Raw genomic sequence first — 13,965 nt, 5'->3', positions numbered from 1 at the left:
AGGGTCAGAGAGAGAGGGAGACCCAGAATCCGAAGCAGGCTCCAGGTTCTGAACTGTCAGCACAGAGTCCGACGCAGGGCTCGAACTCACGGACTGTGAGATCATGACCTGAGCCGAAGTTGGATGCGTAACCGACTGAGCCACCCAGGCGCCCCAGATGCTTTGGCTTCTAACCCTCAACACCTTGCTAAGACGGGTCCATTTAGGTGTTGAAATGGAGGCTCCCGGCCCCGTAGCTAGCACTGAGTCGGAGGTTGGTGCTCTCCCTGGTTCTCCAGAGCATCTGGGGTGTGGGTGGAAAGCCACCTTCCCCTGGCATCTTTAGGGGGCTGACATTCAGATTCAGAGAAATCTGTCCCAGCCGGCTACATGCAGAGGGCTCTCCCCTGACCTTGTGAGGCTTCCAGGAACTTCTCTGCCTGCTGACTGGTAAACTGCTCTACACACACACACACACACACACACACACACCTCCATACCTTTTCAGGGAGCCGGGCCCTGCTGCCTCCAGTTCCTGGAGCAGGGGGACCCTCCTGCCTGGGCTTCCGCATCTATAGGATGCGGGGGGGGGGGGGGGGGGGACACTGCCCTCCCAGGGGAGGGTGAGCATCACAGCAAATTTAGTGCCTATTTATTTAAGTAATCTCTATGCCCAACATGGGGCTTGAAGTCACGACCCTGAGATCAGGAGTCTCAGTTCTGACTGAGCCAGCCAGGCACCTGGTTCTCTTTCTTTTCTGTCTCCTAATTCTCCTGCATTCTTCCCCCCTTCTGTAGGAAATTCACTTTAATTGAAAAGGTGGATGAATAGCATTCATCTTGTTTTGCAAAATAAAAATCCCTTAGGGGGCGCCTGTAGAGATTACTTAAAAATCTTTAAAAACAAACAAAAAAATTCTCTTAGTTTCCTCCCCCCCCCCCAGGGTTTCCCCTCCCCCCCACCTCATCCCCAGCAGACCCCATGTTAACTCAGGGGGGATCCTGGTCCTCGTCAGCTTGGGGCCTTTTAATGTCCCAAGCGTTGGCCAAATTCTCGTGGATATGCGAGGCTGTGGATAATGGGGAGTGAGGTGTTCCCCCCACCCTGCCTCCAGCTGGAGGTACAGAGATGTTTTCAGATGCTGAAGCTTGAGCTGAGGGGAAGGGGCCAGGAGAGCAGGAGGTACCACGCTGAGGTCTCTGAGGGGTCTGAACGGCAGGCAGGGAGCCTGAGAACCTGGTGTGGGGAGTCCCGCTCCCCACGATTCATTCATTTGTCCAATGCTGACCCAGCCCCCTAGCTGTGCCAGGAGGACAGAGGGCAGGCGCCTTCACCCCCTCCCTGGGACAGGAGGGACCCCAGCAGGACAGACGCGAGCAGGCAGAAGTCACTCGGTGGACGTTTATTTGGTGGACCTTCACAGGCGGTGGTAGCAGAAGAGCTCTTGCTGGCACACGGGGCACGTGTGCTTCACGTCCATCAAGCTGTCCATACAGAAGGGGAGGAAGCAGCAGCCCAGGAAGCACCTGCAGCCTCAGGAGCAGCGGGGTGTGGGCCAGAGCCCCCCTCGCCGCGCCCCGTCCCCCCAAGCCCAGCAGGCCCCACCCCCGCTGATGCCCAGCCCCTCCCCCCCCCCCCCCCCCCCCGGAGGCCACTCACCCAAGCACAAAAAGACCTGTACACAGCAGCCAGGTGAGAACCCCTGGGACCGGGGTGGTCACTGTTATGATGCGGTTCCCACAGTAGTGACATATGGACTGTACCGGGATGGCAGGGCCCATCCTAGGCATTCTGGTGAACAGAGCTGGGGACGGGGAGGGGGGGCGGGGGCGCGGCGCAGCTCAGACCGTGGCCCTCTCCTGGCACTCCTGCAGCCTGTCCGTGCTCCCCTGCACGCCCAAGACCCCAGGGGGGGCTCCAGCTCCCTCTCCCTACCCCGTTTCCCCCACCCCTGCTCCTGCTGGCCTGCAGGGCTCAGGGGCCTCTCGCTGGTCAGGAGAGACCCAGGGAATTTGGAAGCATCTCTAGGTTTAAACTGGGCCCCTTCAGCTCAGCGAGCTACCCAGGATAGCATACTCATCCAGCCCCTTTAAGGGGCATCTGTTGGATGCTCTCAGTCAAAAGCTCGGATGCCCTGGTGAAGACGATACAATCCAGACTCTACCTGCTGGCGTTCTTGTGTCATCCTCTCGCGTTTGTACAGCGGGGCCAAAAAATGTGTTTAGCTGTTTAAGCCCTGCAACCACGTCCGCAGTCTCGGGTGTGCGGAGAAAAGGGGGGCTTGGGTGGTGGCTGAGTTTGTGGTTAAGGAAACAATTCCCGCGAGCTTTAGTGTCCTGGCCAAAGGCTCAGGGTCTGGTCTGCAGCGGTGAGGAGGGGCTTAGGGCCTCGCAGACCTTGATCCCTCTGGGGTCCCGGGTGGGTGAGGAGGGGTGCTGGGATTTGGAATGGGCGGAGCCCCGATGTGCGGGATGCAGAATCCCCGGTTTGGCACAGAGCTAAGGAAAGCGCTGTGGCTAGAATGGGTGTCCCTACGGGCCTTTCCATTCTGCCCACTGGGAATGTGCAGAACAACCCTGCAGCTCCTGACCCTTTGAGACCTTTCTCGAGTATTCTGCATTCCTTAACGGGCTTGTGTAAAAACCCCCTGAAGCCCAGGCCCTACCCTGGGCAGGGGCCACCTTCCGCTTCTCGGCTGCGGCCGGTGGCTCGCCCTGCGGCGTCCAGGGGGTTTGCCCCATAAGCCTGCCCTGAGCGCCCACTGCAGACCAGCCCCTGCGCCACTCATTTCATGTTGGAGAGGAGGGGCTACGGCCAGCCCTGGGGGGGTCACACGGCTCCCGGGGGGCAGCGGAGAAGGACTTTCAGAGGAGGTGCTGTTGGGGCAGAATCTCGAAGAGTGGGGCAGGGCAGCCTGAGCCCAGGAAAACCGAAGGGGAAGGAACAGAGGTACTCACCCGGGTGAATGGCCGGGGGGCCTTGGACATATATTGGAGGAGGCCCTTGAACTCTTGGAGGCCAAGGACCAGGAGGAGGAGGGGGACGAGGACGAGGACGCTCTTCGGGAGAGAGGAAGGAAACACAGCCTCAGACCCAAAGTCCTGCCACTTGCCAGGCGCCGAGCTGACAAGGTGGCCAGCCTGCCAGCCTGAGGGTATCACCCATTTTACAGGAGGGAAAGCCGAGGCCCGGAGGAATGAATGCCAAGGCTTGCATAGTGTAGATGGAGCAGCTGAGGTTTGAACACAGACATTTTGGACCCCAATTGTGTCCTCATGTCCTAGAATGAAAGATCTTCCGGGAGGCAGTACCAGGAAACAGGACGTAAAAAGGGCACGGGGCCCATGATCTCTTTAAAAGAAACAAAACATCGAGCATTTGTTGTTTACGTGTCAAACTCTGTGCCAGATGTTTTACACACCTGGCTCCATGGATTGTAGTGAAAACACCAGGGAGGTAACCGTGTGGTATTACTCCAATTTTGCAGATGTGGACACTAGGCTCAGAGAGGTTAACCAACTTGCCTGAGGTCCCCCAGCAAGCAGGTATGTGAATTGAGGATGCCCACCTCCCAAGGAGGAAGGAGCTCCAAGGCTCCAAGAGTGGCAGCGTTTCATTTGCTCCATCCCAGAAGGACAGTTGGGGCCACAGCCCCCTCGCATTCCTCCCAGCCTTCGTTCCCTCCTGCCCCACAAGGGGACTGTCACGCCGTGTGCACGTGCAGCTTGCTCCCCCCCCCCCCCCCCCCCAGCTCCCAGTGGTGAGCCCTATGCCAGCCCTGGAGTCAGGTGCAAGGCTGTCTGGACAGGGAATTCTGGGATCTGGAAACCCAGTGTGTGGTCCGGGAGGTGGGCGGATGAGAGCCCCATAATCGTAATGACTGTGTGGTCAACGGATGGGGGTCCACATGTGTCTCTATGGGGAACCATGGGGACCTGCCCCTCCCAGGTGAGGGGCCCCGTGGGCATAATCGGAGCTGCCTGAGATCCCCCACCCCCACCCCGCTCCTCTTCCCACAATGGGGGTGGCCAGGAAAGAGGAAGCCGCTCTCCGTTTTTTGCCCTCAACTCTAGACTCTTGGGAACAGGAAGAGATTTCATACCCATCTGGTGCCCCCAGGTGTCCCACCTGAGGCTGGTCTTAGTACCCATTTTACAGGTGAGGAAACTCAAGGCCAGAAAAGAAGTATGCGGCCTGGGGCTGCCCGCTGCCTGGTTGACACTCACCCGACCCAGCCGAGTTAGCAGCCGTCAGCCCTACACCGACCATCCCTTAATCCTCTCAGCCGTTTTCCAGACGGAAAACGGATCCAGAGAGATTGGTGACTTGGCCCAAACCTCATCAGCAGAGCCGGGACCCCCCCCCCCCACCCTGCCGCCCCATCCAGTCTGGGTTGTGTCCGGCCACGGGGGTGGCGCAGGGGATGGGAGGGACAGGCCGCACCTGATACCAGAGAGTCATTCGGCTTCTTTCTTGGCTTCTTTTTAACACTTTAAGAGAGGGCACAGGATGTCGGGAGGCCCCGATTTGTCCCCATTGGGTCACACGGTCCCCGAGTTGGTGGGGGACAGCAGGACGTGACGGTGGAGTACTGGATTCAGCCCCCAACTAGGCAAGGGGACCCCCAGTCTCCTCTCCTGCTTCCCATGGGCGCCAAAGTCAACTGGTCACCGGGATGGCAGCGGGGGGGAACTCTCACCCTGGGGATGGTTCCATCTTGGTGTCCTGGACGTGTTTTGTTCCAGCAACGGTATCCCAGCAGCGGCAGGTTCCAAGCTCTGAGCAGCGGAGCGCATATCTGGAGTCCCCATGGCGAGGCCTGGGTGCCCTTGGGCCAGAGTACCTGCCTGCCTGGTGCCTCTCCCAGGGCCTGGCTCAGGTGGAACAGCCATTGTGATGTGCATCCTCACAGGGGCCAGAGGCGTGGGCTCTGTGTGCCCTCCCTGCAGGAGGAGGGGGGTCCTCCCGTGGCCCAGCCTGAGGATCCTTTGGAGGCAACCCTTCTCCCACTGTCCTTCTCGGGTTGAGCCGAAACCAGCCCGGGGTTCTTGAGGGCAGGGGTGTGGGGACCAATCTGGAGCCTTAAAAATATGAATCTAGGCTGGGCTGCACCTGGTGGCTCAGTCCGTTAAGCGTCCGACTTCGGCTCAGGTCACGATATCCCAATTGTTGAGGTCAAGCCCCGCGTCGGGCTCTGTGCTGACAGCTCAGAGCCTGGAGCCCGCTTCGGATTCTGTGTCTCCCTCTCTCTCTGCCCCTCCCCTGCTCGTGCTCTCTTTCTCAAAAATAAATAAACATTGAAAAAAAAGAAATGGGAAAGGATGTATATAATTTCCAAGATGAAGTGAAGGAGCAATTTTTTAAATTCTTTGAAAAAAATTTTTCTTAATGTTTATTTATTTTTGAGAGAATAAGAGACAGAGTGTGAGCAGAGGAGGGGCAGAGACAGAAGGAGACACAGAATCTGAAGCAGGCTCCGGGCTCTGAGCTGTCAGCACAGGGCCTGACGCAGGGTTCAAACATACAAACCACGAGTTCGTGACCTGTGCCGAAGTTGGACACTTAACCAACTGAGCCATGCAGGCACCCCGATTCTTTTTGTTTGTTTGTTTAATGTTTATTTTTGAGAGACAGAGACAGAGCTAGTGGGGGAAGGGCAGAGAGAGGAGACGCAGAATCTGAAGCAGGCTCCAGGCTCCCAGCTGTCAGCACAGAGCCCGACACGGGGCTCGAACTCATGAACTGCGAGATCATGACCTGAGCCAAAGTTGGACTCTTAACGGACTGAGCCACCCAGGTGCCCCAGAACAATTTTTTTAAAAACTAAAGGTTGTTATTGAGGGAGATGGGGTGGAAGCACTTTCTCTTTAAATAAGCCTTGCTTTATAGGTTTGACTTTGGAACCATATCATTATTGTTACTAGTGTAAAAGGAAGCACATGCAAAAGAAAAAAGCAACACCGAAAAACGGAAAGCAACGGAAAACAAACAAATGTGATTATATATCAAGACTTCTTCCACGGGACACAGAGCACAAGCCATAAAGGGAAAACTTGAAAGACCCGCTTCATCAAAGCACCGGCTCTTCAAAAGGGGAAGAAAAAATGCTTAGCCACAGGCAGGAAGACAATATTTGCAGTACAGGTACAGAACTCCAACTACTTTATTCTACTTTATTTTTACTGTATTTTCTATTTTATTTTATTTTATTTTATTTTATTTTATTTTATTTTATTTTATGTTTATTTTTGAGAGAGAGAAAGAGACAGAGCGCAAGCGGGGGAGGGGCAGAGCGAGAGGGGGACACAGAATCCAAAGCAGGTCCCAGGCTCTGAACTGTCAGCACAGAGCCAGACGTGGGGCTCAGACTCACAAATGGTGAGATCGTGACCCGAGATTCTTGAAACCTCCAGTTCCTGGGCCACCTGCCCAGGTGCCTGGTCTCCTTTGCCTCCACTTGGTGACAGCCCACCGTCACCTCTCCTGTGCTCCGGGGCGGGGTCGGGGGCACGTCCCGGAGCCTGTCCACACCCCTGTATGTATTGGCGTCTGAGATTTGATGTTTGCTGCATCCCCCAGCACCCGGCACGCAGAAGGTGCTCAATTAATATAGGTTGAATGTGCAAATGAATGAACGAATGAACGAACGAATGAACGAATGAATGAACGAGCTGTGCGCTCTAGTCACCCAGCCCACCCCGCGTGACTTAAAATCCTCTGGATATTCCACCCCAAGAAACAGAGTCTGTGTATAGTTGAGGTTACACATCTCCGGATGGGGTTGGGGACAGCCTCCTTCTCTGGGAATTTTGAGGCTGGCGGTGCCCCTCACGCAGGGTTGGGATCCGGGCTGGGGCCCTCTTGAGGGTCAATCAGCGAGGCAGCTGAGGGGCAGTGTTCTCGGGGGCGGGGGGGGGGGGGGGGGGGGGCATTGCGGCCACCGCCACCAGGGGGCAGCACCAGGTTGCACGAGTCAGCCTGGCTTCCTCCCTCTGGATCTCCGGGGCCAGGATTTGGGGCTTGTGGGGTGCCCCCGAGGCTGCTCTGGTGCCGCGGGCTCCTGTCCAGACCAGGCTGGAAGGAGAGACGAGCATGAGAGAGGGCCCAAGGCCAGCCGAGGCCACACAGAAGGCTGTGGTGGAGCTGGCATAGACCCCAGTCTCTGGCACGGATACACAGGGTCCCACAGGGGAGCCCGGAGGCCTGGCTGGGCTCCTCGGGAACCTCTCTGTGGGGATCACTTCTCCACTAGACTCAGGGCTCTCGGACAACTGGTGTTGTTTGTCTGGTGCCAAACTTTGCATCTCCAAAACGAGGCCTGCCATAGAGGAGGAAGTGGTTAAAGTGTGGGCTCTGTCACTCGCCGCTCTGTGACCCCGGGCAGGCATCTGCACCTCTCTGCAAAGTGGGTGTGATGATAACCCTTGCTGCCAAGAGAGTTCGGGAAATTTCATGAGACAGTTTTACCTTGTTGGCTGATCCTTGTAGGTGCATGCCTACTTTCTGTTCTGTTCCATCCTGCCCCGGGGCATTTGTGCTTGCCCTTCCTGCCCCCCCCCCCCACCCCCCAATGCTCTTCCCATGAGCTACCCCGTGGCTCATCAACATCATCAAACTCTCAGTTCACAAGCCGTTCCTCATGGAAGGCTGCTGTGGACCCCTGCCACAGCACCCAGCCACCCTCTACCATAACCACCTGGTTCAACTTTTATTTATTTATTTTAATCAGTTACTTTTTATTTTATTTTTTATTTTTATTAAAAAAAATGTTTTTTAACGTTTATTTACTTTTGAGACAGAGAGAGAGCATGAACGGGGAAGGGTCAGAGAGAGAGGGAGACACAGAATGTGAAGCAGGCTCCAGGCTCTGAGCCGTCACCACAGAGCCCGACGCGGGGCTCCAACTCATGAACCGTGAGATCATGACCTGAGCCGAAGTCGGATGTTCAACCGACTGAGCCACCCAGGCGCCCCAACATGGTTCGATTTTGACGACAGTTATCTCTGTCTGGAATTAACAGGTTCGTGTATTAGTTTACTTGATTATTGTGTTTTGCTCCTAAAATGTCAGCTCTGTGAGAGCCCAGACCTCATCAGTTTTGTTCACATGTGTCTCTCCGAGAGCCTACCACAGTGCCTGGGACACAGTAGATGCTTAATCGAGATTTGTTGCAGGAAAAATGAACGAATGAAAGAAATCTGTGTGAAGTCCTTAGCTCTGTGCCTGGCATATTGAAAGCTTGCAATGAGTTAGCAATTAGTAATATTAGTAAGCAAGACAATAATACATTAAATAAGCAGAGTCATAAAGGCCAAGGTGGGAGGCAGGCCATCCTAGGAACATATGAGCCTGGAGTTTTGGCAGCTGAGGGTCCAGGGAGCCCCACCCCCTGCCTCCACTGAGGTCCTCCCCCACTGTGTGACCCTGGGCATCTCACTCCCCCTCTCTGGGCTATGCTATCTTCTTCAGCAATAAGGCTTTGCAGCTGGGGCTGCTTAAAGGAAAAAGGCAATGGGACTCCCCCCATCTGCTTCCTGCCCAGCCTCTCTTCCCAGAAGGGCTCGGAGGTGATGAGGTGACAAGAAAGGAATCTGGAGGAATGAGTTCTAACTGTCATTCTTGTGCAAGTGTGGGGTGGGGCTTTCCCTGGAGCTCCCCCTGACTCCATCTGTTGGGTGGTGGGGAGCCTGCAGCCCTGGGCGGGGACTTGCTGGGTCAAACTGGGGCACCCCTAACCTCTCTGGGCTGACTTTCCAGCTGTGCCACTTCCCTGCCGCCTCTTCCGCCCAGGCTGTGGTGAGCTGGGGGCTGGAAGAGTGTGAGGTGGGGTGCACCCCAAGCCCCGTTCCCTACTTGGGCGAGGAAAGGAAAGCGGCAGGAGGCGGGTGGTTCTTGTGCCCTGGGCACCCAGGAAGGTCCTCTCACTGATCAGTGGGGACCCAGATGACGGAGTGACACGGTTACTTCTTCCCTGGTGGCTGCCACCCATCCCCTGTCCTCAGAACTCTGGGACAGACCCCCCCCCGCCCCCCCCCCCCCCCCCACTGAGGCCTGCCTGGAGGAGGAGAGGGGGACTTTCTAGATGGAGAAGAGCCCTGGGAGCTGTGGTTCCGCACCCTTCCATCCGTGCGGACTTGTGTTGGGGTGGTGGGGGGTGCTGGCGTAGCTGTGCTGTGGGTCTTGTGCGGTCAGGGGGTGTGCTCATCGGCACAGGGTGTGTGTGGTGCAGGTTTGCACGTGGACGTCTCTGTGTGTGTGCGTCCCTGCCTCTCAGGTGGGCTGTGTGTGTGGGACTTGTCATGTCTGGGTGTCTGTGTGTGTCTAGGTGGGAGGGGTGCGCGGCCTGGGTATCCGGGTGTGTGGGTTGTTCACACAGGTGGCTCCTGGGTCCGTCTTTTCCTCCTTCAGCCCGCGGGCTTGGCCAGCCTACTTGGACCTCGTGCTTTCAGCCTCAAGAGCTGCCTGAGGGGCTCAGTCCCTTCCCTGGGCTCCCCACCCAACCCCTTCTCCACTCTAGGCTCTCCTGGTGCCATTTTACAGAAGGGGAAATCGAGTTATCTGTCGGGTCCCTCATCCTGGACACATCTTGTTCCCTCCCATCACATGGCAGCTGCCCCTGTTTCTTCAACGTGTTTATTGAGCACCTACTATAAGTCAGACATAAAAACCATGGGAGGCAGATAAGGTACCTGCCCTGGGAAGCTCACATTTTAGCGGGTACCACACTTGGTTCAGGGTGGGCAGAGGTGGGCACCTCTTCTGAGGCATAATGACTAGAAAGAGGCAGCATGGGAAGATATGGGGTAAGACCGTTCCCAGCTGAGGGAACAGCATGTGCAAAGGCCCTGGGGGGCCCATTAGGGCCGCAGTGGAGTGAGCAGAGCTTGGGCAGGGAGTGCTGAGATCCAATGCATGTTATAAGACCTCCTGGGGCTGCTGCACAGAGGGGCAGTGGCTGGAGGCAGACCAAGGGCGGGGAAGTGACTCTCCAGAAAGTGGTGCCTCAAAAGAGACAAAGAGCACCAGGCAGGGAGGAGCTGGTGTTCCCACAGCCCAAGTTCCCATCCCTGCTCTAGCCCGGGGAGGCCCCTCTCGGGGATGCAGACTGGGGTGACACATCCTGGGGAGGGGACTTCAGTCTAAGTCACCTAGGGAATGAGCACCTTGGGGTGTGACACAGCAATGTCCAAATCTTGGCCTGTCCAGGTACTGCTGCGTGATCTTGGGTAAGTCGCATTGCTGATCTGAGCCTCATTTCCCCATCCCCAGAGCGTGTTCTTCTGGGTTGTGATGAGGGTTTCAGAAGTCAACCTGTGCTGGTCTTCAGAGCTGAAGGTGTCCAGTGTGCCTGGCACATTGTAGGGGGCAGAACTGGGTGGCTATTGTCATTGCTAAGGGCAATGACACCTAGATTTAAGCAAGTGGTGTTTTAAAAAGCAAGTAACAATAATCATAATAATTCTCTGGGGGCGCCGGGGTGGCTCAGTCGGTTGAGCGTCCGACTCTTGATTCCGGCTCAGGTCATGACCTCGTGGCTCATGAGACTGAGCCCCACGTTGGGCCCTGCTCTGACAGCTCAGAGCCTGTTTGGGATTCTCTCTCTTCCTCTCTCTCTGCTCCTCCCCCACTCTTGTGCACTCTCTCACTCTCTCTCAAATAAACAAACATTTAGGCACGCCTGGGTAGCTCAGTTGGTTAAGCATCTTGATTTCGGCTCAGGCGATTATCTCTCGGTTTGTGACTCTGAGCCTCACATCAGGCTCTGTGCTGACAGTGCTTGGGATTGATTCTCTCTCTCTCTCTGCCCCTCCCCCATTCGCTATCACTCTCTCAAAATAAACATTTAAAAACAAACATTAAAAAAATAATTCTCACAACGTGCCTAAGCATTCATGCAGTCTCTCACTTTAACACGGCAACCTTATCGAGAGACGTGCTGACATTGTCCCCATTTTACAGATGAAAAAACCGAGGTGCCAAGAGAGGGGACCTGCTGAGGGTTAAAGCATGTGGAGACACCCAATCCTTAGGGCCTCCAGACCTGCTGTATCCACCCCAGACGTATCCCCTGCCGTTGTCTTTTCCATGACACATGTGCCTCCAACTTGGTGATGCTCCTTACTGGAGTTTTCTTATGTTAAGTCAATCTGAAGTGCTACAGCACATGAGTCTGGGTTTCGTTAAAAGAGCAACAGGGCGTTACTGAAGGGTTTTGAGCAGGGGCAGGACGACCTGGTGACAGAGACTCTCTCCCTGACCAGACTTCAGTTGGGCTCCTCTGAGCCTTCGGCTCGCCTGGGCACAAGCTGGAGCTTCCCACCGTGTCCCTGTAAGAGTCCAGTTTTGGCAAGAATCCTGACGAGTTGGTTTAGTCAGAATTCCCTGCCCTCTAGGTCTGACCAAATTCCTCATCCCCTGCCTCCTCCCAGGGGATGTGTGACCGCCCATGTCTTCCGCAAGAATCCTGCCAGGCCAGCTTAGCCAGACCGCCCCCCCCCCCTTCCCCCTGCTATTTCCTCCTAGTAGTCTCGCACTCTCGGACCCTGCTCTGTGGCTACACATCTTCTCCTCCCTGTATGTGGACGTGAGCCCCATCTCTCTCCCTGAATGCAAACCCCACTGCAGGGGCCCCTGTCCCTATCGCGACAGTGCTGAACAAAGTCCGTCTTACCATTTCAGCAAGGGTCAGAAATAATTTTTTTTTTTTTTTAGCAACAGTCAGATTTATACTTTTGAAAGCTCACTCTGGCTGCTGCACAGAAAACAAGCGAGGTCACGGATATTAGGGGAGGCATAAGGCAGGGGAGGAGGCCACTGCTTCTGGTGAGATAGTAGAGGTCCAAGTCATGGTGGGAAGGAATGGGGGGCAGATGGGTGGACAGGTATACTTTGGGGGGAGGAGTCTCCCTCTCATCCCTGCTTTTAGACCTTACCAGGCTGCTGTCACTCTTAAAGTGAAGCTCTGTAATTGAGACCCATCCACTTAGCCCCCTCTGGCTCTGGCCATGTCACTTCCGTCCACGTTGCTTCTCGTGTCCGAGCCCCACCACACTCCTGTCTCAGGGCCTTTGCACGTGTGCTAACCTTTCTCAGGAATGTCCTTTCCTTTGTCTATTCAATTCCTGGTCTTCCAGGAGACCCCAGGTCAACCAGCACTTTCCAGAGAAGATTCTCCTGGCTTCTCCAGCATGATGGCTGTCCCTGCTATGGATACAGCGGGACTTTATACCATTGTGATTACTGGTTTAACATCTGCTTCCCCTAATTAGACTGTAGCCCTCTGGGGGACAGGGGGTGGCAGGACAGGACCAACATGAGTTTTGTTTAGTCTAGGGCTTAGAACAGAGCTCATGTGCAATAACTATTTGTCACATGGCTGGACGGATGATTGGTCTTTATTGGGTGGAAAAGTTAGGCCAGATCTTCTCATCTGCTGCTGGCTCAAGTCTGGCCACTAGGCCAGTGCCATGAGATGGGGCCATGATAGTGGGCTGATGTCTCTGGTTGCAGGAGGCTCAAGCCGTGGCAAGTTGGGAGAAAGAATTTCTCCACGTACCCGTCTTCTCTGATAGGGCCAAGGGCAGGGCACTCACTGAGCCAGGGATGCTTATCCAGCCCACCACCTGACACCCTACCTTATCAACCTGCCTGCCATCCCTCTGGAGGAGGCACTTCCTCCAGGGCGGGACCTGGGTGGGCACTTTTTACTCTGGATGCTCAGCACTGCAAAGGGAGGCCTGGCACTGATGATACCCCAGTGAATGACTGCAGGCGGGAACTGCACCAAACTCAGGTGTGGGATTCTCAGAGGCTGGGGTGCCCGGGGGACTCAGTTGGTTAAGCGCCCAACGCTTGCTTTTGGTTCAGGTCATGACCTCCCGTTCTTGAGTTCGAGCCCCGCATCAGGCTCTGCGCCGACAGTGCTGAGCCTGCTTGGGATTCTCTCTCTCTCTCTCTCTCTCTCTCTCTCTGCCCCTCCCCCAATGGTGGTGTTTCTCTCTCAAAATAAATAAACTTAAAAAAAAAAAAAATTAAAACAATTCTGTGGTTAGTTGAGGAGGAAAAGGCTGTTCCTGATGCCATAACAAAACACCAGACTGGGTGGCATAAGCAACAGAAAGTGACTTCTCACGTTTTTGGAACCTGGGAAGTCCAAGTTCAGAATGCCCGAGATTTGGTTCCTGGTGGAGGACCCTCTTCCTGGCTTGGGGACAGCTGTATTCTTGCTGTGTCCTCAGTGGTGTCTTTGCACGTGGGGAGGGGAAAAGAGGGAGAGATTGAGAGGCAAGCAGAGCTGGTGGTCTCCAGCAGGGACCCACGTGCCACTTCCAGCCCTGGGACTATAGGCCCAGGACAGTTAAGGGGTTCCCTCCCTGCCCCTCCACCAACCTGAGCCATGGTCCAGGGCTGGGCTGGCTTTTAGGGGCTTCTCTTGCAGAGACTTGCAGTGGCCAGGCAGGGGACGGGGTGTGCTCACCTATCTCCATGCCTCAGTTTCCTCTCCTGTAAAAGGAGAGTATTGTCAATTTTCTGCAGACACAGAGGACTCAAGGAGGGAAGGCAAATTAAGAACAAAACAAGAGAACAAATGAACAGTTTCCCCTTTCCCCCCCCCTTTCTTTTCCTCCCTTCCGTTCTACCTCTCTTTTTATTCGTTCTCATCGTTCCTGGAGCTCTTTTTCTCCGCTGAAACGGAGGCGCCGCGGGCCTTGCGGATTCTGGAGCAGAGGTCAGCTGGGCCCGGACCTGCCGCGGGTTGTTAGGGGAGGGACCTGAACGGGACCTTCACTTTTCAGGGGAATGTTCCGACCGTAGGTGCAGCACGGGCGGGCATTCTCCCGGCTCCCCCACGGGACGAGGGGCCGCGGTCCCCTCCCCGAGCCCGGCGACCCGCGCTCCCGCCAGTCCGGCGCGCGGACACAAAGGTCCCGTCTGGGCTGGCCCCGCGCGCCCCGCCCCCTGGCCGTCCGGCGCCCCGGCTCCC

General features: G+C 55.8%; 1 protein-coding gene and 1 long non-coding RNA gene across 6 annotated transcripts; both read right to left on the bottom strand.

Annotated features, from left to right (window-relative positions):
* Positions 1-1,336: 1,336 nt before the first annotated feature.
* On the bottom strand, positions 1,337-5,161 carry LITAFD (LITAF domain containing). 5 transcript variants are annotated; one of them, XM_053213048.1, is made up of 5 exons: positions 4,680-5,160; positions 2,938-3,039; positions 2,145-2,272; positions 1,640-1,784; positions 1,337-1,506 (listed from the first exon to the last, which is right to left on the bottom strand). In XM_053213048.1, the coding sequence occupies exons 1-5, from the start codon at positions 4,694-4,696 to the stop codon at positions 1,398-1,400; spliced, it is 501 nt and encodes a 166-aa protein (XP_053069023.1). In that variant the 5' UTR covers positions 4,697-5,160; the 3' UTR covers positions 1,337-1,397. The 5 variants fall into 5 exon arrangements, with proteins under 5 accessions (XP_053069023.1, XP_053069022.1, XP_026898793.2 ...); XM_053213047.1 differs by lacking the exon at positions 2,145-2,272 and having other exon boundaries at positions 1,341-1,464; XM_027042992.2 differs by lacking the exon at positions 2,145-2,272 and having other exon boundaries at positions 1,349-1,506; positions 4,680-5,156.
* Positions 5,162-7,744: 2,583 nt separating this feature from the next.
* On the bottom strand, positions 7,745-13,964 carry LOC106971803 (uncharacterized). Its single transcript, XR_003415346.2, has 3 exons — positions 13,622-13,964; positions 13,371-13,484; positions 7,745-13,225 (listed from the first exon to the last, which is right to left on the bottom strand). It is a non-coding gene; the product is annotated as an uncharacterized LOC106971803 (long non-coding RNA).
* Position 13,965: the final 1 nt, after the last annotated feature.

The sequence above is a fragment of the Acinonyx jubatus genome, chromosome E3 (assembly GCF_027475565.1).
Source record: "Acinonyx jubatus isolate Ajub_Pintada_27869175 chromosome E3, VMU_Ajub_asm_v1.0, whole genome shotgun sequence".
NCBI lineage: Eukaryota > Metazoa > Chordata > Mammalia > Carnivora > Felidae > Acinonyx > Acinonyx jubatus.
The sequence above is the reverse complement of the archived record's forward strand: the minus strand, read 5'-3'. Positions and strand labels throughout refer to the sequence as shown.

What these genes read in the sequence shown, in the direction of transcription:
- LITAFD (XM_027042992.2), bottom strand. Translation starts at nt 4,884, where the DNA reads ATGCACATCACAATGGCTGTTCCACCTGAGCCAGGCCCTGGGAGAGGC. An exon ending in AAGATGGAACCATCCCCAGG is followed by an intron (nt 3,040 to 4,679) that starts GTGAGAGTTCCC and finishes TCTCTCCCGAAG; the next exon opens with AGCGTCCTCGTCCTCGTCCC. An exon ending in ACAGGTCTTTTTGTGCTTGG is followed by an intron (nt 1,507 to 1,639) that starts GTGAGTGGCCTC and finishes CTGAGGCTGCAG; the next exon opens with GTGCTTCCTGGGCTGCTGCT.